Here is a 22,206-nt window from a genome sequence, read left to right on the forward strand (position 1 = left end):
CCAGTTTCACTTTACCTCACTGCCTTCCCAAGACTAAGCTACACCAAAAGCTACAGAAAGAATTCCATCAACATTTTGAAGGAGTTTGAGGACAAAGGCTACAAAAAAGAAAGAGAAGTTTTAAGGTCATTTCACTCACCTGCCGGTCCACCTCTGGAAGCAAAAGCAAAAGTCGCTGCTGGCAGTCCCCAGGAAGAACTGAAAATGTGTGTTTATTGATCAGAGCCCTCAGATTGGTGTTAACAAGGATAGAATCAGGTGTTTCAACATCAATTTCGGCACATTTAGTCCTTTTCAGTTGCCCTGAAAAAAATGTTACAAAACTATAAAGAAATCTGTAAATAGTGATGATTTTATTCTGGTGTTCTCTTGTTTTAAGCTTTAAGGGACTTGGGAATCTACTGCCCTGATTAATACTCATATACAAAGCTATTCACAAAGCCCTTCCTTCATAATTACCCTAGGAGGTAGGTAAGACAAATTTTCTCTCTTTATTAACAGATGACGCCCTTGAAAGGTTAAGTAACTTGCCCATGGTCACAGAGCTAGTAAGACAGAGCAGTGAGTGATTTTACAGGTCATCCAAAGCTAAAGTCAGCATCCTTCTCTTTTCTACTACATCCCTCACAATGTAATCATCTCCTAAAGAGCAAAAGCCCCTACAAGTGGACTTTCTGGTATATTATGGGTACCTGGAGACATCTTTCATTCACATTACAAAGACTTTACTTTTTTCTACTCTTATGTACTTAAGTTTCCAAAACTCCAGTTCCTTAACCCAATAATTCCAGGGAACTTGTCCCTAATCCTCGCAGAAAAAGTCTTTCAAGCAAATATATACTTTCCAAAATGCCTTTAAGGAAAAGTTTACAAAGGCTTTTTTGTATATCTTCCATCCCTCATGCTCTAATAAACAACATACCACGTGATCACTGAAGATGAAATAGGCTATATTCAACTAAATTGTCAATATGAATTTTTGTATGTAACTAAAAAGCATTACTTAAATTTTGGAATAAATTATATTCAGAAAAAACCCAATTAATAAATAATTACAAGCTCATGAGCATCCAGTAAAGATTACAGTGATGATAAAATCCATCATTGTCTTTGAAAATTAAAAAAATATATCAAAATAATCACATTTCTGTTTTTGAGGAGTTATAAATGAGGAGTAGAGAGAAAAAGAATGATTAAAAAGGGTATCTTTTGGATCTCATGCAATAATATGGTAAATAAGATAGAAATATGATAACTAAGAGTTCTGTTGGCTACATTCCACTCAGCCTTTAGTTATATTATCAGTATCAATAAAGCCTGTAATATGAAAGAACTCACTTGTATGAAGCCTGTCAGATCTCTGGAATGGTTTCTTCCCCAAACCTGGCAGGGGGTTTTCAACTTTAATTGAAGAAGAGGAACTAGAATTTGAATTCTGGGGACTGCTTGACTGTCCATCCGACTGTTTTCCTTCCCAAACTGCTGGAAAAAGAAAAAGACTTAAATAAAAGACACATTGAGGAGCTAGAGGAAATCAATTAACATATTACAACAAATTAGTAAGCAAATACTAATTGTTTATGAAGAAAACGTTGTGATTTAGGCACTTCATTCTCTGGAGTCGCCATGACAACACTGTCTACATATACATACTCCCTTGCCACATTATAGTTAAGATTCCGAAAACATCAGAAGCAAGGCATGCTGGCCTTTATAATCAGCCTAATGATTAGTAGCAGACTAGACTTCATAGGGGAAAAGAAAATCTGTACACACAGCAAGTTTTTATTTTGATTGCCTAGAAGACTTGCATATCTCTCCCCATAAGAATGCAATAGCAGAATTTGTTTCAAGAAAAAATTATCTTTTTTACTGTCAGATTAAACAAAAATGGAACTAAATCAAAGAGGTAAAGATAAAAGGAGTTTAATTTCAATCAGGTCTGAGTCTAACTTCAAAAATAAATGAATATAAAACTAAAATGAATAGTCCTTGTGAAAACAGTGGCATCCTAGGACTACTAAATAGATGACTCCAATATATTATTAGAGCAGCAATAGTAGAACCATTCTGTGCAAATTCCTTCGACATCTCCCTAAGTTTTTGTCAAGACTTAACAGCTAAAAGTTTTCTCCATTTAATTTTGCTCTCATTGAATTTCTATAGTGGTTATGGTGTATGTGCAAGAGGGATGGGGGGAGGGAATGAGGAGAGAATAAGAGGGGAACAGAGTAAGGGATTTATCATATATCAATATAAATAGGAGAATTTTTGGCTCAGAACATGGAAAAACAGCACTGTATTATGAAGAAAGATACAAAACCCCTGTCTCCTGAGGATGGTGTTAGTCTGTTTACCAGGTTTGGTGGGCACAGGGTCACTGGCTGCTTTGACTGTCTTCAGCAGAAGATGCTGATTAGAGGAGATGGGCATGCTTGTTCGACATTGCTGCTGCTGCTGCTGCTGCTTCTTTTGCTGCTGCTGCTTTAAGGCCTTTATAAAGAGAACATTACTAATTAGAAAGAGAAAAATAGTTTCCAAAGATAAGGGAGAATAGAACACAAAACACAACTATGTTTTAAAGTTAAGAAACTATTACTCATTCAATAAATAAATATTTTAGCACACATCTATGGATCATGAAACAAGTTATGCCCCTATAGAGATCTAGTTTCAATGCACTTTCATATACAAAATCTCATTTTATCCCTAAAATACAAAGTCCTTCATCAATATTAACATCTTTCATTGGTAGAAATACGAACATGCAACATAACAGAAAGCTGGATTGAGATAAGTTTCCTATCCCAAATTCACTTGTATGAATAGCAAAACTGGTATTAAAACGTAAGAATTTTAACTGCAAATCTGTTTTAGATAGAAAATTATTTGAAGACTGTTTATGAAGTATAGAGGCAAACATATATAGAAGTCTAGTTGGAAGATACTCAAGAAATACAGCTAAAAACAATTCAAGAGAATGCTTGAAACATGACCCAATGGTTTGAAAATAAACACCATTAAAGAGACTGAAAGGAAAAGATGTGAAGAGACAAAGGAATATTTGCAAAGTGAACACAGTTAAAAAGAGAAGTTCTGACAATGTATTTGTATTTCTGTATTATGATAGGCTTGTCCAAAGTCTGGTAAAGATGTAGTACAATATTACTTGTCTGAACAGCTATGTCTATATTTATGTATACACAGACATCTCATACACACATATGGATGTGAAAAATATTATAAAAGAGGAATTCTTAACCTTTTATCACAGATTTCTGTGACAGCCTGGTGAAGCCTATAAAATCTTTTTCTCAGGATAAATTTTTTAAATGCATAAAACACAAAAGATAAGAAAACCAATTATGCAGTCATAAAAGCATCAAAAAAAAAGTTTAAATTAAGAACTCCTTACCACAGAAAATAACTATGACATAGAAAGAAGAACAGGAGATATCCAGAAATCCTACCATATTCACTTTCGCCTGTGTTCTAGTTGTTCAAAATCTTTCTGGGTCTTGTACCAATAAGTTAACTATCATTGTGACATACACAAATCACTCTTAGTGAATTAATTTCTACTACATATTTACGCTATCGTTGAGTAATACTCTTTCAGCTAGTCTATGAGAATGGTATAAAATTCAAAGAGACAGCCAACTGCAGTAAAAGAACAATGGAAATGGGGCCAGAAGACTTGGGTTCAAATCTATGGCAACTTAAGTTCTTTCTTTAGGCCCCAGTATCTTTCTCTGCAAAATGTGGAGGTTAGACTAGTTAACCTCTTAAGGTCCTTTCCCAGCACTAATATATATATATATTCTTATCAATATTCTATGGATTTCACAGGAGACAAAATCCTAGAAAGTTACCGGCAGTAAAAACTAAGAGATGTATATAAACAAAGCACAAGTTATTTGCAACAATCAAGATGAATTAGAAATCCTAAGGAATGCAGGCAAATTTGACCTCAGAGGCATCACTATGACATGACTGTAATATAAGGGTGTAAGTGTATACACTTCATCAACAGGAAAAGGATAGGTTAAAAAGGGGTTGGGGAGACACTGGATAAGGGAGAAGAACAGAATTGAATGTTAAGAAGATATACTGGTGTGAAGAAATCAGAAAACCAGAATGGGGGAGAGCATGGTAAAGAGAGAACACTTGGATGAAGATAAATGAAAACAGACAGGAAGCCAAAGTGTAGCAGGGAAGTGAACTGGCCTCTAAGTCAAGAAGAGCTGAATTCAAACAACACTGACAGACAATGGCTTTCTCAGGAGGTCTGGCAAGCCTGTCATGTCCAAGAGGAAGTAAGCTGAAGATGTTCTGGTATGCACCTTAGATATTGGGAAGTTCAGGGAGATAAAGGGAAGAATCCTCTGGACATACATTCTATAGGGAAGGAGGTAATAGGAAGGATGGGAAACAATCAAGAATGAAATTATGAAGATAAATAATTCTAAGGAGAAAGAAAAGGGGGAGTTACTTAAACAAGATTCATTAGACTGTGAGCTCCCTGAGAGAGGGGACTGTTTTTTGCCCTTTTTTTTGAATCCTTATCACTTAGCATAGTGCATGGCATAGGAGTCTTAATAAATACTTTCTGACTGGCTGAATGTGAAGTCACCAACTCAGATTTCTTTAAAAAAACATACACACACATATATACACACATACAACTGGAAGAAAAGGTAGGTAACAGATGATGACTATAGAAACATAGAACAATCTAAAAGTAGTATTAGTAGAGCTAAAGTGTAGAATGACAAAGCAGAAAAGAAATGCTAAGAACAACAAAGAGCCTGTATATTTTGAGGGCAATAGAGGGGGATTAGAGGCAGTGAGAAGAGGTTGGTGAGAAGAGGCAGCTCAAATAAGCGATACAACAACTGCTTCAGGATGGATGGAACAATGATAATGGAATTTACCTCAGTTCTTATTTTGCTTCTTTGACTTGGAAAGGACAAAAATACAAAAACAAAAACTGGCTAAAAGGGAACTGAAAATCATTATAAGTAGAGAAGCTCCAAGACAGAGAGAGTAGCTGCCCTTGAGTTCAAATAACCTGGTTCAGATAAGCTCTACTCCAGGTACTGAAAATATTGGCAGATGGGATTTCTGAGTCATTATCAACAAGAGACAGGTGCACAAAGGAAAGGGCACAGGAGAGCAATCAGGTGACCTCCATTTAAGTTACAGTTCTATCACCTGGACATTGAACCTTTAAGGGACTCAGTGTTTTCATCTGTAAAATGTGGGAGTTGGACTTACATGGGCTCCAATGCCTCTTCCAGTTCAAACAACCTTTGAATCTTTAAAAAGCTTGTGGAGAATCAAGAATATAAACCAAAGAGATCAACGAAATAGGGAAAGGATACATATATACAAAAAAAGTCTAAAGCATTATTTTTTTGTTGCCACAAAAAACAAAACTGGAAACAAAAAAGAATAACTGAACAAATTATCGTGCATTAATGTAATGGAATATTCTTGTGCTATAAGAAATATGAAAATATTCAGAGAAACCTGGGGGGGCTTCTATGAAATGATGGAAAGAAAAGTGAATAAAACCAGGAGATCAATTTATATGACTACAATATTATACAGAAAAACAACTCTGAAAGACTTAAGAGTTCTGATCTAGCAATGGGTCAAAGCAAATGAAATTTTTAGGGACAGCTCTTATCTAACTCTAGTTGTTTTAGAGAATGGTTGCAATGATTCACATTCTAGTAGGAGAACATCAGAGTGCTTATCTTCCCAAAGCCAAGGCCTTTAACAATAGTTCCGCCTTTCATTACTACAGGGTATTTAGGTCAAACCTCTGAGTTGCCTTTAGCTCACATTACTCTTATCATTAGTAATCTGGAACAGTTGTTCACATGGTTGCTGGGCTCCACTCACTAAAGCCCTTCAAGCACTTGAAGGGGTCAAGCACTTCTATAGTAATGGAATGAGTTCTTAGCTAGCTGGAGCAGAAGACCTTTAAAGTCCTTTCCTAAACAGATTTTTACATGAGCACTGATGGTAGCTGATTGACTTATATTCCCCAGATCTGCTCCCTATGGTTGTTCCAGGGTATCACCTTATTTTTCTACTCCCAGTCTGCAGAATTTTTTATGTACTATAATCCAAAAAACCCCAAAAGCAAAAGACTAAAAGGTCTCTATAAACTGTTTTAATTACTGCCTAAAATATAAACTTCTAGCTTAAAAGTGTAGAAGCTCAAATAAAGTAGGAAAGTCTTACCTCCATTTCGTCAAAAAGGGAACATTAAAAGACTCTATATTCTGACTTTTCTAAGTTGTCAAACTCAAGTTTTACTCCCCCAAAGTGCATTAGGCTGAAGATACATAAAATAGGCTAGCTCAGGCTTCCAAATTCTCACTCCAGAACAGGCTTCTGATCTCACATCAAACCTACCCTTGGTTGTTCTCCTGTCATAGAGGATGTAAGGGCCAGAGAACCTGATCTCCCTGTTCTTAGTTGCCTGCTGAGAAAAGTAGGCCTGAAAGTCAGGCTCAGATCTCATTTAGATTTACCTGGAAAAGAAGACTTTGGGATAAGAAAAAGGTGAGGCAGGGTAATGAAATGAACCATGGAAAGTAGAAGTTGCTCTGTATGGGCAGAGGTTATCTTGTTTCATTTCTGTATCTAGTGCACTGCACATAATAAGCACTTAATAAATATTTGAATTAAAATAATTTTACCACTTGTTCAATTCTGCTTTTCTCATTTCTTTTTCAACAGGCTGAAAAATATTCTAAGGTTAAAATATTGACAAGAACCTTGCTGCTCACTGAGTGACATAGACCAACCATGGCAAGTGAATCAAATGTTTCAATGCCACTACATTCTGCTATGGTCACATAGAAACAACCTAGGATAGAGTAAAAAGAGCTTCAAAGTTCTCTTAAATAAATTTCCAATCAACTCCTTTTCCTCTATGACTTGAAAAACTCCAAATCTACAAATTACCAGTATTGCAATTGTTAAAGATTAAAATCTTATCGCTAAAAGAAACTCATAAGATATTTTTTTGGAAGTACTAATATTCCTATTCAGATTTCCATTCAAAAAGAAATGGTGAAAGCATCAAACAACAATTCTACATAAAACTGCTTGCATGATTATACACATCACAAATTCACTGCCAAACCGTGAAAAATAACTAGTCTCATATTGCACCTCAAACAAGTATTAGTGTTTCATAATTCAGCGCACAAGGCATGTCAATGACAATGGATACAGACTAAGATGGAGGAGTCCAACTGTTTGAAGTTCTTCAACACCTTCATAAACCTTGTAAAAGTAAACAGGGTTTTTGGTTTTTGTTTTAAAAACCAGACTAAACTGTAATAATCAAAGAAAGCTCTGGGGCAAGTAAAAAGTCAACTATACTTTATCCCTGGCAGACATTCTAAGCACCTGTGATGTATATGGTTACAGATTTTGTTTAGAGTTGGCATATTATTTAGCAACTTGCATATAATAGTCCTTAATCTTTCTTTGTTTTTGTTTTAATGCTTTTGGAAGTCATTTGAAATTTCCCAAGTATATAACCCACCAGTCCACCACCCTTGCCAGACTGAAGTATTAGCTAATCACTTCCCAGGGTGAACACATGGTGTTGAATGTGGATCTACACTTCTGATGAGCACACTCTAGCCTGATTACCTGTTTCAGTGCCTTCTTGCTGTGCTTCTGGGATGGAGAGATGACTTTACCAGCTGAGATGGAGGGAGATGGACAGCTTGACTGGGGGGAAGATGGCTGTGACAGTCTAGACGATACTAGGGAAAAAATAAAGAAAAATGAAAACCAAAAATAATGTTGTCAAGGGAGACACCAAGTCCCAATTTCCACAAATCACTGAGAGGCATCATGCCTTTGTGTTCCATGGGTACAAAACTGGGCCTATGTGTTTTCCCTATGGGAGGTTCTAAAATAAGTAAGCAGTCCTTTCTAGAAAAGGATTTAAACATATTGCCTTACATATCAAAAATATTCAGTAAGTGTTGAATTTCAATGCATTCCTTCATTTTCATTCTTTAATTTTACAGATGAAATCGTTAAAGCTCGAAAAAAACTGAAAGCTAACCTAGTGTCATTGCATTAACCATACCCTATTAAGATAAACTAAGAGTTGTTTTGGTGCTGTGATCAAGAGTTATGGCACTCTAAAAATAAAATAAAACTGAATTTTAAAAAAGAATGATGGCAATGTGTGGAAATAAGAGTAGTGGATTGGGAGGTATGGATTTTGGTCTGGCTTTGCCACTAACTAGCTGTGAACTTGGGTAAGTCACTTTATGGCTCATTTTCTTCATCTATAAAATTAAAGAGTTGGAAAGGTTAAGGTTCCTTTCATCTTTAAAATTCAATGAGATGTTGGGATACTTCCAATAAGAGTATATTTTTTTCTCACTTTTTGATCATTTAAGATTGTGGTTGTAACCAATGAAATTATAGGACTGGTTCCCAAAATGGATGGACACCTAGTTTAATGAGAACAATGAAGAATGATATGTGTAAGTGATAGTCACAGCCTCCTAATACAGATAAACCTTTAACCATTTTAAGTTTTTCTGAGCCTAGGTCTTCGCTATCTGTGAAATATTTCTAGAAGGCTTGTGCCTATGACAATTTTAGAATACTGATGGGCAAAATAGTTTTAGTTTTGAATTACCATTGAAATGAGCACCAAAGGAAAGCAGAAGTAAGAAGTCTTGGGAACAGGATGAAGTCAATGATATGAAATAAACTGTATTAATATATTTCCTAATTATGAATGCTCTTCCTATTGAAGAAGGCAGCTTAAAAGCACCCTATCCCTACATCTACATTTCTATATTTCTGAGAAAATAAAGGGAAGGAATATAATGAGAAAAGGAGACAAAAGGAAAGGGACAAATGAGACAAAAGTAATGGGAAGAGGTATAGAAAAGAGCAAAAGGTGTTGTCTCTCCGACTCTTTCTCTTCTCCCCTTCCCCCGTGCCCCAAAAAACTCCTTAGGCTCTTTAAATAAATAATAAGCTAGAAAATTTGAAAAATTCTCCATTAAGTAGGAGTGGTAAAGAATTACATTGATAAGAATGGGAAAGCTATCTGACCACACTACCTCAGCATCCCCGGTCACCTCTGTCCTGTTGCCCTTGCTGTTGCAGTTGTATCCTCCAAGTGTGAGTACCAGAGTCCATGCCCCATGCCCAGGAGGAAATAAGCCACTTGACATTGCACTTCCTAAACTTTGTCTTCACCTTTATCCTATTTTCCATCTTGCTGCCTCAACTCATTGCCTCTTCCTTCTCTCCAAGTCCAATTTTTACCTCTTCCTCCAATATGAGTAACTAAAAAAGCATATTTGTGTGTGTGTGCGCATGTAGTCTCCAACATTAGAATGTAATCTCTTTCTAGACAGAACTGTCTCACTCTTGTAGATAAATCCTCAACACTTAGCATAGCGTCCAGCACATTAAGTAGTTAATGAATGCTTTTCATTCATTTGTTAGATGAAAAAAATGCACAACAATTAGGGGATATGTACCTCTGTGTATGCATGTGCATGTATGTCTTAGTTTTACTAACATCTGAAGTGACAGGAGAAAGAGGTCAGCCAAGTTTTCAAGGTGCAGTACTTTTATCTATACTACATAAACAGCTCTCAAACTGTCTGATTCTCTGCGCTGAACACAATGATTTTTCTGTAGTAGAAGTTTAAGGCATGTTTTGTTAAATTAAGTGTCCAAAAGAAAAGAAGTCTTCCATGCTTTGTAACATCGCAAACAATAAAAATGTTTCATTATATCAACACAGTGGACACGTATTCAGCCAATGCAGATTGTAGCACCTCCTCACTTCAGCAGGTGGTATTTCATGAGCTGTTTTAGCTGAGAAACTCATAACCTGGTGATTAATCAGATGGTAATGAATGAGCCTCCCTGAAGGTAGCCAGGCTATTGCCGGAACAACAGTTCCACAATAAGGGGATTTCATATTCACCACTTTCTAACTCTGCAATCCCTAGAAGAGTTTGCACTCTGTCAGAACAATCTTTTAGGTCCTAGGACTTCTAACATGTCACAGGGAAGTATTATGATGAAATGTAAAACAGCCATGACTATAAAAATGTCAGCAGTAATGGGCACACACACTCCTGTCCATCCATCTCCTCCCTTTTTGATCAGCATTCAAACTTTCAAAGCAAACAGACTAGAATATATCAAACTGGCTAAAAGGCAGAGTCAAACAGTCAAAATGAAGATCTATACACAGTATATCCAATCTTTCAACATCAAAGTATAACACAGAGGCATGGTGGGATCTATAGTGTAAAAGGGACCACCTCCAGAAGTATCAAACCTTATCTTTTTTACTTTGGATTGTCAATGTAAACTTGTAGCTCCCCACCCCCAAGGAGTTGAGGAAATTCTTGGGGGGCAGGGAGAGAGTGAGTTTCCTTATAACAAGTCCAAGATGAGATGAAATAAAGTAAAATAAGGTAAATTAAAATAAATTCATTGGAACACTCCATATAACTAAAAGCAGCTGCCATTAATTCTAAGATACTCTCCTTGAAAAAGGAGATCACAACACCCAGCCAACTTATTCACAGGGAGGTTATTAGCAATGATTCAATTAAAATGATAATGGGATGAGATTGCTCAATTTTCATTATTTTGCACACAAAACATTCAAAACACCTAATTATTTTCTCTGTATATTTTTTTAAAAAGGTGTCTTCTAGGTATCTCAAAGTTGATATATTCAAAAAAGAACTCATTCCTCCTGTTCCACTCATCTCCCAAATTTTCATCATGGTTACCACCTTCCTTTAAGTCACCCAGGAGCACAATCTCAGATACATATCTTCAGCTCTTCACATCCCACTCACTACACATCTAGTCAGTAGCCAGATCTTTTCAATTCTATTTTCTCTACATTTTTCACATGTTCCTTTCTCTATATTTACCTACCACTAACCTATGTGGACCCCCATTATCTCTTAACTCTACCATAGCAGTAGTCTCCTAACTTGTTTTCCTGTCTCTAGCCTCATTTGTCTCCAATCCACAATGCACACAGCTGCCATACTGACATTTCTAAAGCACAGATCAAGCATTCAACTGCTTAAGAAGCTCCAGTAGCTCCCCATTGCCTCTACAACAAAATACACACACTTATGTTTGGCATTTAAAGCATCACTTCACAATATGGCTCCATATTCACCTTTCCCCAAAATATTGTGTACATTTCCTTTAAAAGTATCACATTCCATAGGAATGAATTAGCACCACCTGCAAAGAATATTCCAGGGTTATCCTAACTGATCTACTAGCTTCTATATCCTTTGCCCATCTGCACTCACAGCCAACTCATTTTTCTGTAAATTTGGTCATCTATTTAGCTTCTTTCAATGACTCTCTACTAAATAAAGTTCAAACTTATTAGCTAGGCATTCAAAAGTTTCCACTTCCTAGTGCCATCCTACCATTTTCACCTCATCATGTGTTCTTCCTAGCCACTGCTGATATCTTACATTACATGGAAACCTGACTATCTAATAAATTCAGATAATCCCTACTCTCTCATTTCCATGCCTTTGCTTATGATATACCATATGCCTATAATCCCATCTTCTTACTATGGCTGAGTAAATTTTTATCTACTGTGCAAAGCTCTACTCAGATGCTTTCTTCTCCAAGAAGTCTTTCTTAGTTCTCCTGCACCGGCACTAACATACCTCTTTTATTTGTTCCCACCTACTTTATATACACATGCATTATTCTGTGCTATGCATTATTTGCAGCATATTTTCCCTATAGGCATGGAATCTATTTAATTTAGACTTCGTTTTGCCCCCTCTCAGTCTATGATGATGGAATTGTAGGTTTAAGCTGAAAGATACCTTACAGGGTGTCTTTAGGCTGCTAGTCCAGTATGAAATTTTCCCTATAAAGAAACTGAGGCCCTTAAGGGTAGGGACTGTTGTACTGTTTATCTTTCATCTTTATATCCACAAGGCATAGTGTCTCGTATGACTGACTGACAGCCCAAGGTCACAGAAGGCAGAATAAAGATTTTTAACCCCAAACTTCCCTCTTTCCAGTGTACATAACTACCTCTTTGTACTGCAGTAACATACCTAGCAAATCTTTTAATGGAATGTAATATCCCTTCCATCCCCTAGCAAACTGGAGGTTCCATGAGGTTAGGAATTACATCCCATTTAATCTTTGTATTATCTCCAACATCTAGCACAGTGTCCTCAACATTCTAAATTCTTTAATAAAAGTTTGTTTAAATGAAATAAGATGAAGAGGAGGGATAAAATGTTTGTTAATTGATGATGAAGAGAGAGCTCGCCTCTAGATGGCCTCAATTTTATAAGCAAAACAACAGAAAAATCATTATCAGGGAAGATTAGTAGAAACGGAAAAGCCCAAGACTGGGGGCTTGAAGAGTGTGGAAGTAGCTTTGAATAGCCACTGTTGTTAATATACTGAGTTAATCAGAAATGAATACAAACATTGCTAAACATAAAGCAGTTTGTCTTACAAACCAGATTTATAAAATTGCAGAAATAGTCTGAAGAAATAATTGCACTGTCTGGTTGGAGATTCTAAAATAACATTAGATTACTAGATCTAGAGATAAATAAATCAATTTAGAATGAGAGGAGAATGTTCCAAGTTACACCTTGCTCAGAACCAAATAGAGAGCTGGTAACAGAGCCAGGTGCAGAACCTAGATCTTCAATCCAAATACAGAGTTTTGTCCCTATGCTACACTATGAAGACCCCTTTCAACCCTATCAAGGTGATTCTGTGATCTGATGACCTATAGTACAAAATGGACAGGAACACCAGTAAGAAGCATGTATCAACCTATTGTTCCTTGTACCCTTCAGTCTATACGTTATAGGGGCACTTATCCTCTCCATTTCATCTCATTCCAATCAAAAGTTATAATTCTTAACTTCACATTTCCTCCCCTTCCTTGATTCTGCCGACCTAAATTTGTAACATATCAGCATAGCCACAGCTTGTAATTCGTCATTATAAGGCAATGCTTATACCTCAAGTTCTTGAATTTTGGAATGCTCTTACCTGATCACATCCCCTTTACCCATTCTATTTCCTACTTGCCAAAAATACCTCAATCATCTCTGCTATGTTACAAAAAAAAAAAAAAATGCTAAATGTGGAGAAGGGGAGGGATGGAGAGAAAAAGGTACTCACCCAAGCTAAATGTTAGAGGTCAAGAACAAAAAGACAGAAAAGGCTCTTGAATCTACTTAAAGGATGGCATGGCTGTCTCTTCAAGGGCAATGTTTCAATAATGGTGGTGGTGGTGGTGGTGGTGGTGGTAGGCAGAGGGCAGATAAAGAGGAAACGTGGTAAGGAATTGAAGGTTCTTTGTTTATTTGAGAAATCTGGTAGTGAAGCAAGAGAAGTGGAGCAGCAGTGAGAGCAGGTGCAAAATAAAGTAATAGCTTTTCAGGAGATGAATGAAGAGACTGCTGCATTTACTGACAACACACAAAGGAGCATAATAACACTTTAGAGAGGTAAGAGATGGGCATCACCTGGTCCAAGCTTCCATTTTAGAGATGAGGAAGCTGTGGTGCTTCTCTACCTCTGCCTCCAACACTCTTTCCATTCCATCAAATAAGGAAAGGTTGGAAAGAGAAGAACCAGTGGAACTGGGGGAGAAGAGGAGGGAGGATAAGTATCAAGGCAAGGTCACTTAAGAGGCCTCAGATCCTATTTCAAAGTTCCAGATCTGTCACTCACTAGCTATAGGTATGTAATGCTAATAAACAAGTCAATTCACCCCTGTGCCTCATTTCCTCATCTATAAAATGAGAGGGATTAGATGATTGCTAAGTGCCTTCTAACTCTACAATTTAATTTATTTTAGAATTAGAATCTGAATTTAGAGTAGAAGAAATTATTACCTCATCATGGTTTAAGACAGCTGTAATACAGAAGGCATGATAACAAAAAAAGATAAATTAAAGAGTTTCTCTTAGGCAAAAAGAACACAGTTTACAAGCAAGAAAGAAAACATATCCCCTGCTGTAATGAAAACTGATTGCAGTGTTGCCACTAGATTACCATTTCCTCTTATTTTAAAGAATAAGAAAAATAACTTATATGTAGCTGTTTTCATACTCTGACATCAGGTGCTTCTTAGTACTGGTATATACATATAGAGGACTATGATATGATATAACTATTTCAATAAATGAATGTTTATTTCAAGGATAACATTTTTCACCATAAAAATGCCTAACATATCATCAAAACAAAATTGTAAAAATTACAGTTAACTTAAATTACAGCTTAATTAAATATACAGATTGACATAAATATTAAAATTTTTCGCATTTTACTGATATAAAATAATAATGCCTTATGCCTTGCACTAAAATACAAAATATCCCTTAATATAATACTTACATATACACATAAAAATATGTATACAAAAAATACAAAATATGTACTGATATACAAAATGTGCTTACAAGAAAGTGTAAGAATAATGTCTTTTGACAAAAAAAAAAAAAAAAAAAAACCAACCAATACTGAAGTCACATAAGCTCTCTAGCTCCTACAAAACTCAAAGAATTCAAGCTAAATATTAGCTGATCTGCACTAGTGGAAGAAGTTTTCATATTAAGCCTAAGCCTGCCTGATGTACTCTACTAAAGTTATCTCCTTTTCCTTGGAAAGAGGACTCACATAAGAAAAAGGGAGAGAGAAGGATAAGGAATGGGGATAGAAAGAAGGGAAAGAAAGGGGGAAGAGGGGTGGGGGGAGAAAATGATACCATCTTTGTCTTTACAGGATCTTTTGACTTTTCAACAGCATGGAAAAATCTATTATTTCAGCGTCAGTATGTACTTTGAACTCAGTCAGCTTCAATTCACTACATAATTTATTACTTTTGAGGAGCACTGCATCTCATTTTAATGAGCACAATGTTTATTTCATGAGAAAATATCACCACCTTGAGGACCTCTGGGTTATTGCTACTTAAGACCATTAAACACTCGGTTGTTTAACTACTACAGGCAGAAAAGGGACAAATTTCCAAGGAAAAGATGCCAAAGCCTAGGCAAAAAACAAGTTTTAATTTAAATTTATTGCAATCTTTTATTCTACATCACTTTCATTTAGGAAGATAGATCTCTTCTGCCCCTATCTAGCCAGCCTTTGTAACACAGATACAATAAGAAGAGTAGTTCAGCAAAACAAGTCAAGACCTCAAGACCAAAAATATAGTATACTACTAGTAAACTAATCTACATGTACACTATATACAACACTATGCAAGCAGTCCTCCATCTCAGCAAATAAGGAAGAACTCCTACTTCACAAGGCTGTAAGCTCCTTGAGTGCAAAGACTGCTTTTGTCTTTCTTTGTGCATAAGGGCTTAGTAGAACGCCTAGTACAGTGTTTATTTAATAAATGCTTATTGATTGGTTAGGGGCAGCAAGGTGGCTCAATGGATACAGTCCTGGGACTGGAATTAGAAAGACCCAAGTTCAAATACGGCCTCAGACACTTATTAACTATGTGAACCCCAGCAAGACACTTCACCCCTTTTGCCTCAGTTTCTTCATCTGTAAAATGAGCTGGAAGAGGAAATGGCAAACCACTCAGGTATCTTTACCAAGAAAACCCCAAGTGGTGTCATGAAGAATATGACACAAATGAATAAAAACAACAAAACTGATCGTTGAATGAAGAATGAAAGGAAACATTTTAATGACTGGAGAAGAAAGTATTCTAGGTAGTAGGCATAGCATAGGAGATGAGAGAGAAGCAGAAAGCTTTTGAGCTGTTTGTGTATGTTTTCTGGAACCATGAAGAAGCCTTCACATTAAGGATGCAATAGTGGTAAAAGATGAAAACCTTGTTATTAATAAATATAAAATTTTTCTATCTGAAAAGCTAGAGCCCAGAATTTAGAATCAAAGGACCTAGGTTCAAATCCTAGCTCTCCCACTTTACCTATATGTCAAGCCATCTAACCCCTCTGGACTTCATTTTCCTCAAATGTAAAATGAAAAGAAAAGTCATGTGTGTGTATCTATAAATATATCAGTACCAGATTTCAATAAATGTAAAAATGAAAGGGTTAGACATGATGATCAACCTCAAAAGTTCCTTCCATTTTTCATCACTTTTTTGAAAAAAATTCATTAATTTTTAATTTATGAAATAAAACAAGCATTTCCATAACATATCAGAAAATAGCTGACTATGAAACGAACTATTATGTCCAATTTGCTATTCCTTTTAAATATATAATAAAGTTATCATATAAATTTCTTTTTCCCCCTTCCCCAGCCTTAGACATGGCTACCATTCATTAGACACAAATATGGAAGAATCAATTGACACATACTTCTATTTATCAGTTTTTTCTCTGGATGCAGATAGTATCTTCCCACATATGTGCTTTGGAGTTAATTTGAGTATTTTTAATAATCAAAATGACTTGGTTACCCCCAATTATTCTTAAAATAATATTTTGTTACTTCATAATGTTCTCGATTTTGTTCATTTCATAATCATTCTTTTATGCAAATCTATTCATGGTTTTTCTAAAATCAATGAATTCATCAATTTTATGATACAGTAGTATCACAACCACATACCACAATTTTTTCAGTCATTCCCCAACTGACAAACATCCCCAACTTCCAGATCTAGGCCAACATAAAAAGAGCTATTATAAATATTCTAGAATACATAAGTCCTTTCCCTTTTGCGCTAATCATCTTTGGAAATAGGCCTGTGACCTTGGTCCACCTCTCCCTCACTCAAATCAAAGTCAACTGAAAGTCATGTCGTCATCTTGATGTCATAGTCCTCCTCAAGACGAAGGCCAAACACAACAACAGAGGTATTACTGGGTCAGAGAGTATAGGCAATTTAATAACTCACTGGGCAAAATTGTAGATTGCTCTCCAAAATGGCTGAATCATTTCACAGTTCCATCAATAGTAAATTAGTATCCTAATTTTTCCACATCTCCTCCAACATTTGTCCCTTTCACCTTCAATCATTTTAGCTAATCTGATACGTGTAAAATGATATCAAGGTTGTTTTAATTTGCATTTCTCCAAACAATGATTTACAGCATTTTTCATATGATGATAAACTTTGATTTGTCTTCATGTGATAACTGCCTGTTCATATCCTTTGACTATTCATCTACTGGGGAATGAATTGTATTTTTATAGATTTTAAAAAGTTCTTTACCATATCTGAGATAAACCTTTATCTGAAAGTTTATAAAATTCCCAATTTTCTACTCTCCCTCTGATCTTTATTAGCTTTATCTGTGCAAAAACTTCTTAACTTAAAGTAACTGAAGCTATACATTTTATAGCTTACTTTGCTCTTATTTATTCATAAATTCTTCGCCTATCCCTAAGTCATCAAACTTAATACGCTGTTCAAATTTTCTTGTAAAATCTATCTAGATCATGTATCCAACTTTGACCTTATTTTGGCAAATGGTGTAAGATATTGGTTTATGCCCAATTTCTGCCATACTACTTTCCAGTTTTCTGTACGTTACTTCCCTACTTAAAGAGACCTTTAAAACAGGCTAAGTTTATAACAAGATTTTCATCATCTAGTACTATTCAACATGCATCCTCAATGTGAAGGCTTCTTCATGGTTCCAGAAAACATATACACACAGCTCAGAAGCTTTCTGCTTCTCTCTCATCTTCTATGCATTCTTACTGCCTAGAATACCTTCTCTAGTCAATCAACAAGCATTTATTAAATGCAATAGTGCTACAAAGGACAAAAATAGTCCTTGTTCTCAAGAAGAGACATGTAAATAACTAGGTACACATGAAATTAAAACAGAAGGTGACACTGAAGGAGAAGGCACTAGTACCTGAGGAGACCAGGAAAGGCTTCCTACAGAAAGAGGGATTTGAGCTTTGTCTTCAAAGAAGCCAAGGAAATGAAGAGGTGAAGGTAAGGGAAGCAAACCATTCCAAAAAAAGGGTACAATCAATGTAAGGCAGAGTAAAAGAAGAGGGAGCATGGAAGTCTACAAATTACAAGTAGGTCAATATCGTGGAAACTGGAGCACACAAGGAATAAAAGAAGCATGTTCCTTATACAGTATAAGACTGGAAAATTAGGAAGAGGTCAGGTTACGAAGAGCTACAAATAACACACCAGGACTTTATATATTTGAACCTGGAGCCATTGCAGCTTACTGAGCAAGGGAAGATGATGTGGTTAAACCTACTCTCCAGAAAAATCACAATGGCAATTGAGTGGATGATAGATTATAGAGAGGAAATTCTTGAGAGAACAGTTAGAAGAGTATTCATTACAATACTCCAGGCAAGAGGTGATGTGGGCTGAAATAAGGGTAGTAGCTGTGTGAGTAGAGACATTAAATAAGAGATGTTCGTCTTTCATGCTTACAGAGGATCAACGACATTTTGATGTCTTGACTTGTGCACGAATTGGAGATGCACAAAGTAGTCAATCTTATTCTTTCTTCTAGAATAATTAAAGTCCAGTGATAACTACCAATCGCCTGGGATACAGTGGATGATCCTGGCATCTCTGATGTCTTGACCAAGCTCCCAGTGTTCCACAGCACCTGCTTTAGAGCACTTTCATTTGGAACAAACCATTCCCGTCCAACCATTCTGCCAGTGGAAGTTTTCACATCCTTGGGGTAGACATGCCCCTATTAACTACAGATTTGAGGCCTGTCAGTTACCCTCATCCTGTTTTAGCTGAGATGTGGCCACTGCCAATACTACTACAGCTTCTTAAAAAAATGGACTATAATCAAAATGAGGCTGTTAAATGGTTCAGTGGATAGTCCTGGGCCTGAAGTTGGGAAGATCTGAAGCTGGTCTGACAGTTATGAGCGATGTGACCCTGAGCAAGTCACTTAATTTCTGTTTCCCTTAATTCAACAGAGAAGGAAATGGCAAACCACTCCAGTGTTGTTGCCAACAAAACCCCATGGATGGTACTAGCCTGCTATGGTCCACAGGGTCAGGAAGAGTCAGACATGACAGAACTGAACACACACACACACACACACACACACACACACACACACACACACACACACACAAGCAGAATGCTAACAGTGTGACAACATGATCAAAAAAGCTAATGAGATAACAGGAAGTTATAACATCCAGGATTAAGAGGGTGACAAGTACATTGTCCTCTACACTGTTCAGACCAACTCACAAAGTAAGACATAACAAGATTTGGCAAAAGACTAGATATGTAAATAAGTGGCTGACATTGAGATTGCAACCCTGGGGGATAAGGAAGATGGTGGTATCTTCAAGAGTAACTGGGAAGCAGGAAAAAGGGAAGGCTTGGGGTGGGGACTGGGGGGTGGGGATATTGAGTCCAGTTTTAGATTAGCTGATATATTTATCCATTTTTGGATATCCAAGTGGTATTTGGTGATACCTGACATTAACTCAGGAAAGAGATTAGGGCTGGACATATAAATCTAGGAATTATCTAATTAGAGATGGCAATTAAGTCAAAGGGAGCTGATGAGATCACTAAGTGAGAGCATATAAAAAGAGAAAAAGGCAATTTTTGATGTGCAGGTAAGGAGATATGAAGGAGCTTAATCAGTCCACAGCTAACAGGTTCTCATCAGTCAGTTTCAAAGAAGTTTCTTGCATTGGTCTACACATAACATTATTAGTAATATCCTATCTAGCTTCCAGGGTGTAGTGGGCCTACAGTCAGGAGGAAGCCCTAGGTTTAAATCTGACACCAGATAATTATTACCTAGTGAACATGGACAATCACTTAACCTCTGTTTCAGTTTCCTCACCTGTAAAATGGGGATAAAAACAGCACCTACCTCTCAGGGTTGTTGTAAGGATCCATGAAATAATAATTGTAAAGCACTTTAGCACAATGTCTGACACGTAGTAGGCATTTTGTAAATGCTAGCTATTTTAATGATTACACAATTTTTGCTTAATATCCGATTTAAAGTATAGTTGTGAAGGAAATAACAAAATACAAAACCTATTTTACTTCCTAGAAATGTACCCAAATAATGATAAGGACAAAAAATATATACACAGCATCCTTTTACAGGCTTTAAAAAATAAAACTGTTTTAAAAGGGCAAAGCTGAATAATCTCTTGAGGGAAGATGTGTGTAGGAGGGAGTGTTATCTTTACAGTTTCTAGACTATTAACTCAAAACTTTTTTTCTGTAGTCAACAGGATGCTCCCATACAGAATGGCTTCTAAAGTGTGCCACATTTAATAAAAAATAGTGATAACTGAATGAAGACAACAAAAAAAGATGTCACTCAATATAAGACAAAAATTATAAAAAGAAATATCTACAAGGCGGCAAAGTACCTTGTAGGTAAGGCTACTTTTCTCTAAGTTGTTCTTCAGTTTCTTATGGTAATGTTCCTTTTACTAGCAGGGCCCTATTATATTCTTGAACACAAACGTTTACTCCAAGCAGAGGCAGCTGATGTCCAATACAGTTTAAGGGTTTTATAGTTTCACAATGTAATCTCCCCCAAAAACAATGTATTAAGCTTAGTTATCAGAGATAATTATACAACAACCTGGAAATATACCCACACTGCTTATCACTATGTAATACTTTTAATTTATAAAGTGTTCTCCTTTATCATTTCAATTTTAGATGTAAGGAAAATAAGGTTCAAAAAGGATAAATGATATGCTCATGGTCACAAGGGTAGTAAGTGGCAGACTCGCAATTCAAACCAAGCTGCAGAGCTATTTTCACCATCCTTGGTCACTCAGAAGGTCATTGAAATCTATAGGTAAAAACTGCTTCTCCCCCCCAAATAACTCCCTTTAGTAAATAACTTAAACCAACTCTGTGAAATATTTTATTAATTAAGAGAAATTGACCCTTCCATGTTTTATCTACTTTTATATTTTATGTACACCTTCTGGTTCAAATGGTAGTAAGTTGTAAAGGGAGAGAGCAGAAAGGAAAAGAATTAGCAAAATACTAGAAAAATACAAAAACAAGAAAATGATCCCCAATAAGAAAACTACATTTTCATGTTTTGTTATCAAGACAGATAAAACTTAGGGCAGCTAGATGGCTCAGTGGATAGAGAACCAGATCAGTGGCCAAGAAGACTCCCCTTCTTGAGTTCAAATCTGGTCTCAAACACTTTCAATCTATGTGATCCTGGGCAATTAACTAAACCCTGCTTACCATGATTTCTTTGATTTCCATAAAACAAGATAGAGGAGGAAATGACAAACTAATACAGTATCTCTGACCAAAAACAAACAAACAAACAAAAACAAAACCCAAAAAACAGTAACAAAGAGTCAGACACAACTGAAACCACTGAACAACAATGAAATGAAAGATAAAGTTTAAGTAGAAAGCCAGGAATAGTCACATACAGACAATGATGAACTAAAAGGTATGTCGAAAAGGAAAGACTGCCTACTCCAAATTATCTCCTTTACTGGCATGCCACGGATATGGAAATACTTTCCATTAGTTATTCCTTTGAAGTATTATGTGTCCAAAAGGCATACAGATCTAGAGTTATAGGTGAACTCTGAGGCCAACTAGTACAATCCTTCATTCTACAGATAAGGAAATGAAGGCAGAGAAGTTAAGTGAATTGTCCACAATTTTACAAAAGTATTATCAGTCAGGCTATGAAACATTTACATTATGCCTTAAAACTTTGCCAAACACTTTTTATATATTATTGGGAAGATGTGGCTAGACATCTCTGGGTGAAAAAGATGGGAGTAGGTTACCACATATGTTGAGTTTGACAGCAAACTCAGTATGTAAGGCAATGGTGTGATACAGCAACCAAAGATGTAATGTTACTATAAGCTGAATTAAGAGATACACATTGTTCAAAAAATGGGAGGAATAAATGTTTGGCTGCATTATTCCTTGGTCAAAACATGGGAGAAATCTTATATTCAATTCAGGGCATATTTTATGTTAACACTGAAATCAGGAACATAACCAGAAGAGAATAGACCAGAAGGGAGACCATGACCTGTAAGAATTTATTAATGGATTTAAGGATGTTTAGCCAGGATAAGATTTAATGGAGATATTTCTAATAAGAGTTGTCACTTAAATGATGCTTTAAGGTTTTCAAGTAT

General features: G+C 36.1%; 1 protein-coding gene across 5 annotated transcripts in view; it reads right to left on the bottom strand.

Moving 5' to 3' along the window:
• The window catches only part of ASXL2 (ASXL transcriptional regulator 2), a 173,127-nt gene that overhangs the window by 35,272 nt on the left and 115,649 nt on the right, over nt 1-22,206 (bottom strand). For 3 of the 5 annotated variants that reach the window (XM_072633921.1, XM_072633923.1, XM_072633924.1), the window contains 4 exons: nt 7,684-7,799; nt 2,358-2,493; nt 1,339-1,482; nt 140-303 (listed from right to left, as the gene is read on the bottom strand). In XM_072633921.1, coding sequence (XP_072490022.1) covers nt 140-303; nt 1,339-1,482; nt 2,358-2,493; nt 7,684-7,799 — 560 coding nt within the window. Of the gene's footprint in view, nt 1-139; nt 304-1,338; nt 1,483-2,357; nt 2,494-6,429; nt 6,528-7,683; nt 7,800-22,206 lie in introns of those variants that run through there. The other 2 variants (XM_072633922.1, XM_072633925.1) reach the window with 2 other exon arrangements.

Source organism: Notamacropus eugenii, chromosome 1 (genome assembly GCF_028372415.1).
Source record: "Notamacropus eugenii isolate mMacEug1 chromosome 1, mMacEug1.pri_v2, whole genome shotgun sequence".
NCBI classification, from domain to species: Eukaryota; Metazoa; Chordata; class Mammalia; order Diprotodontia; family Macropodidae; genus Notamacropus; species Notamacropus eugenii.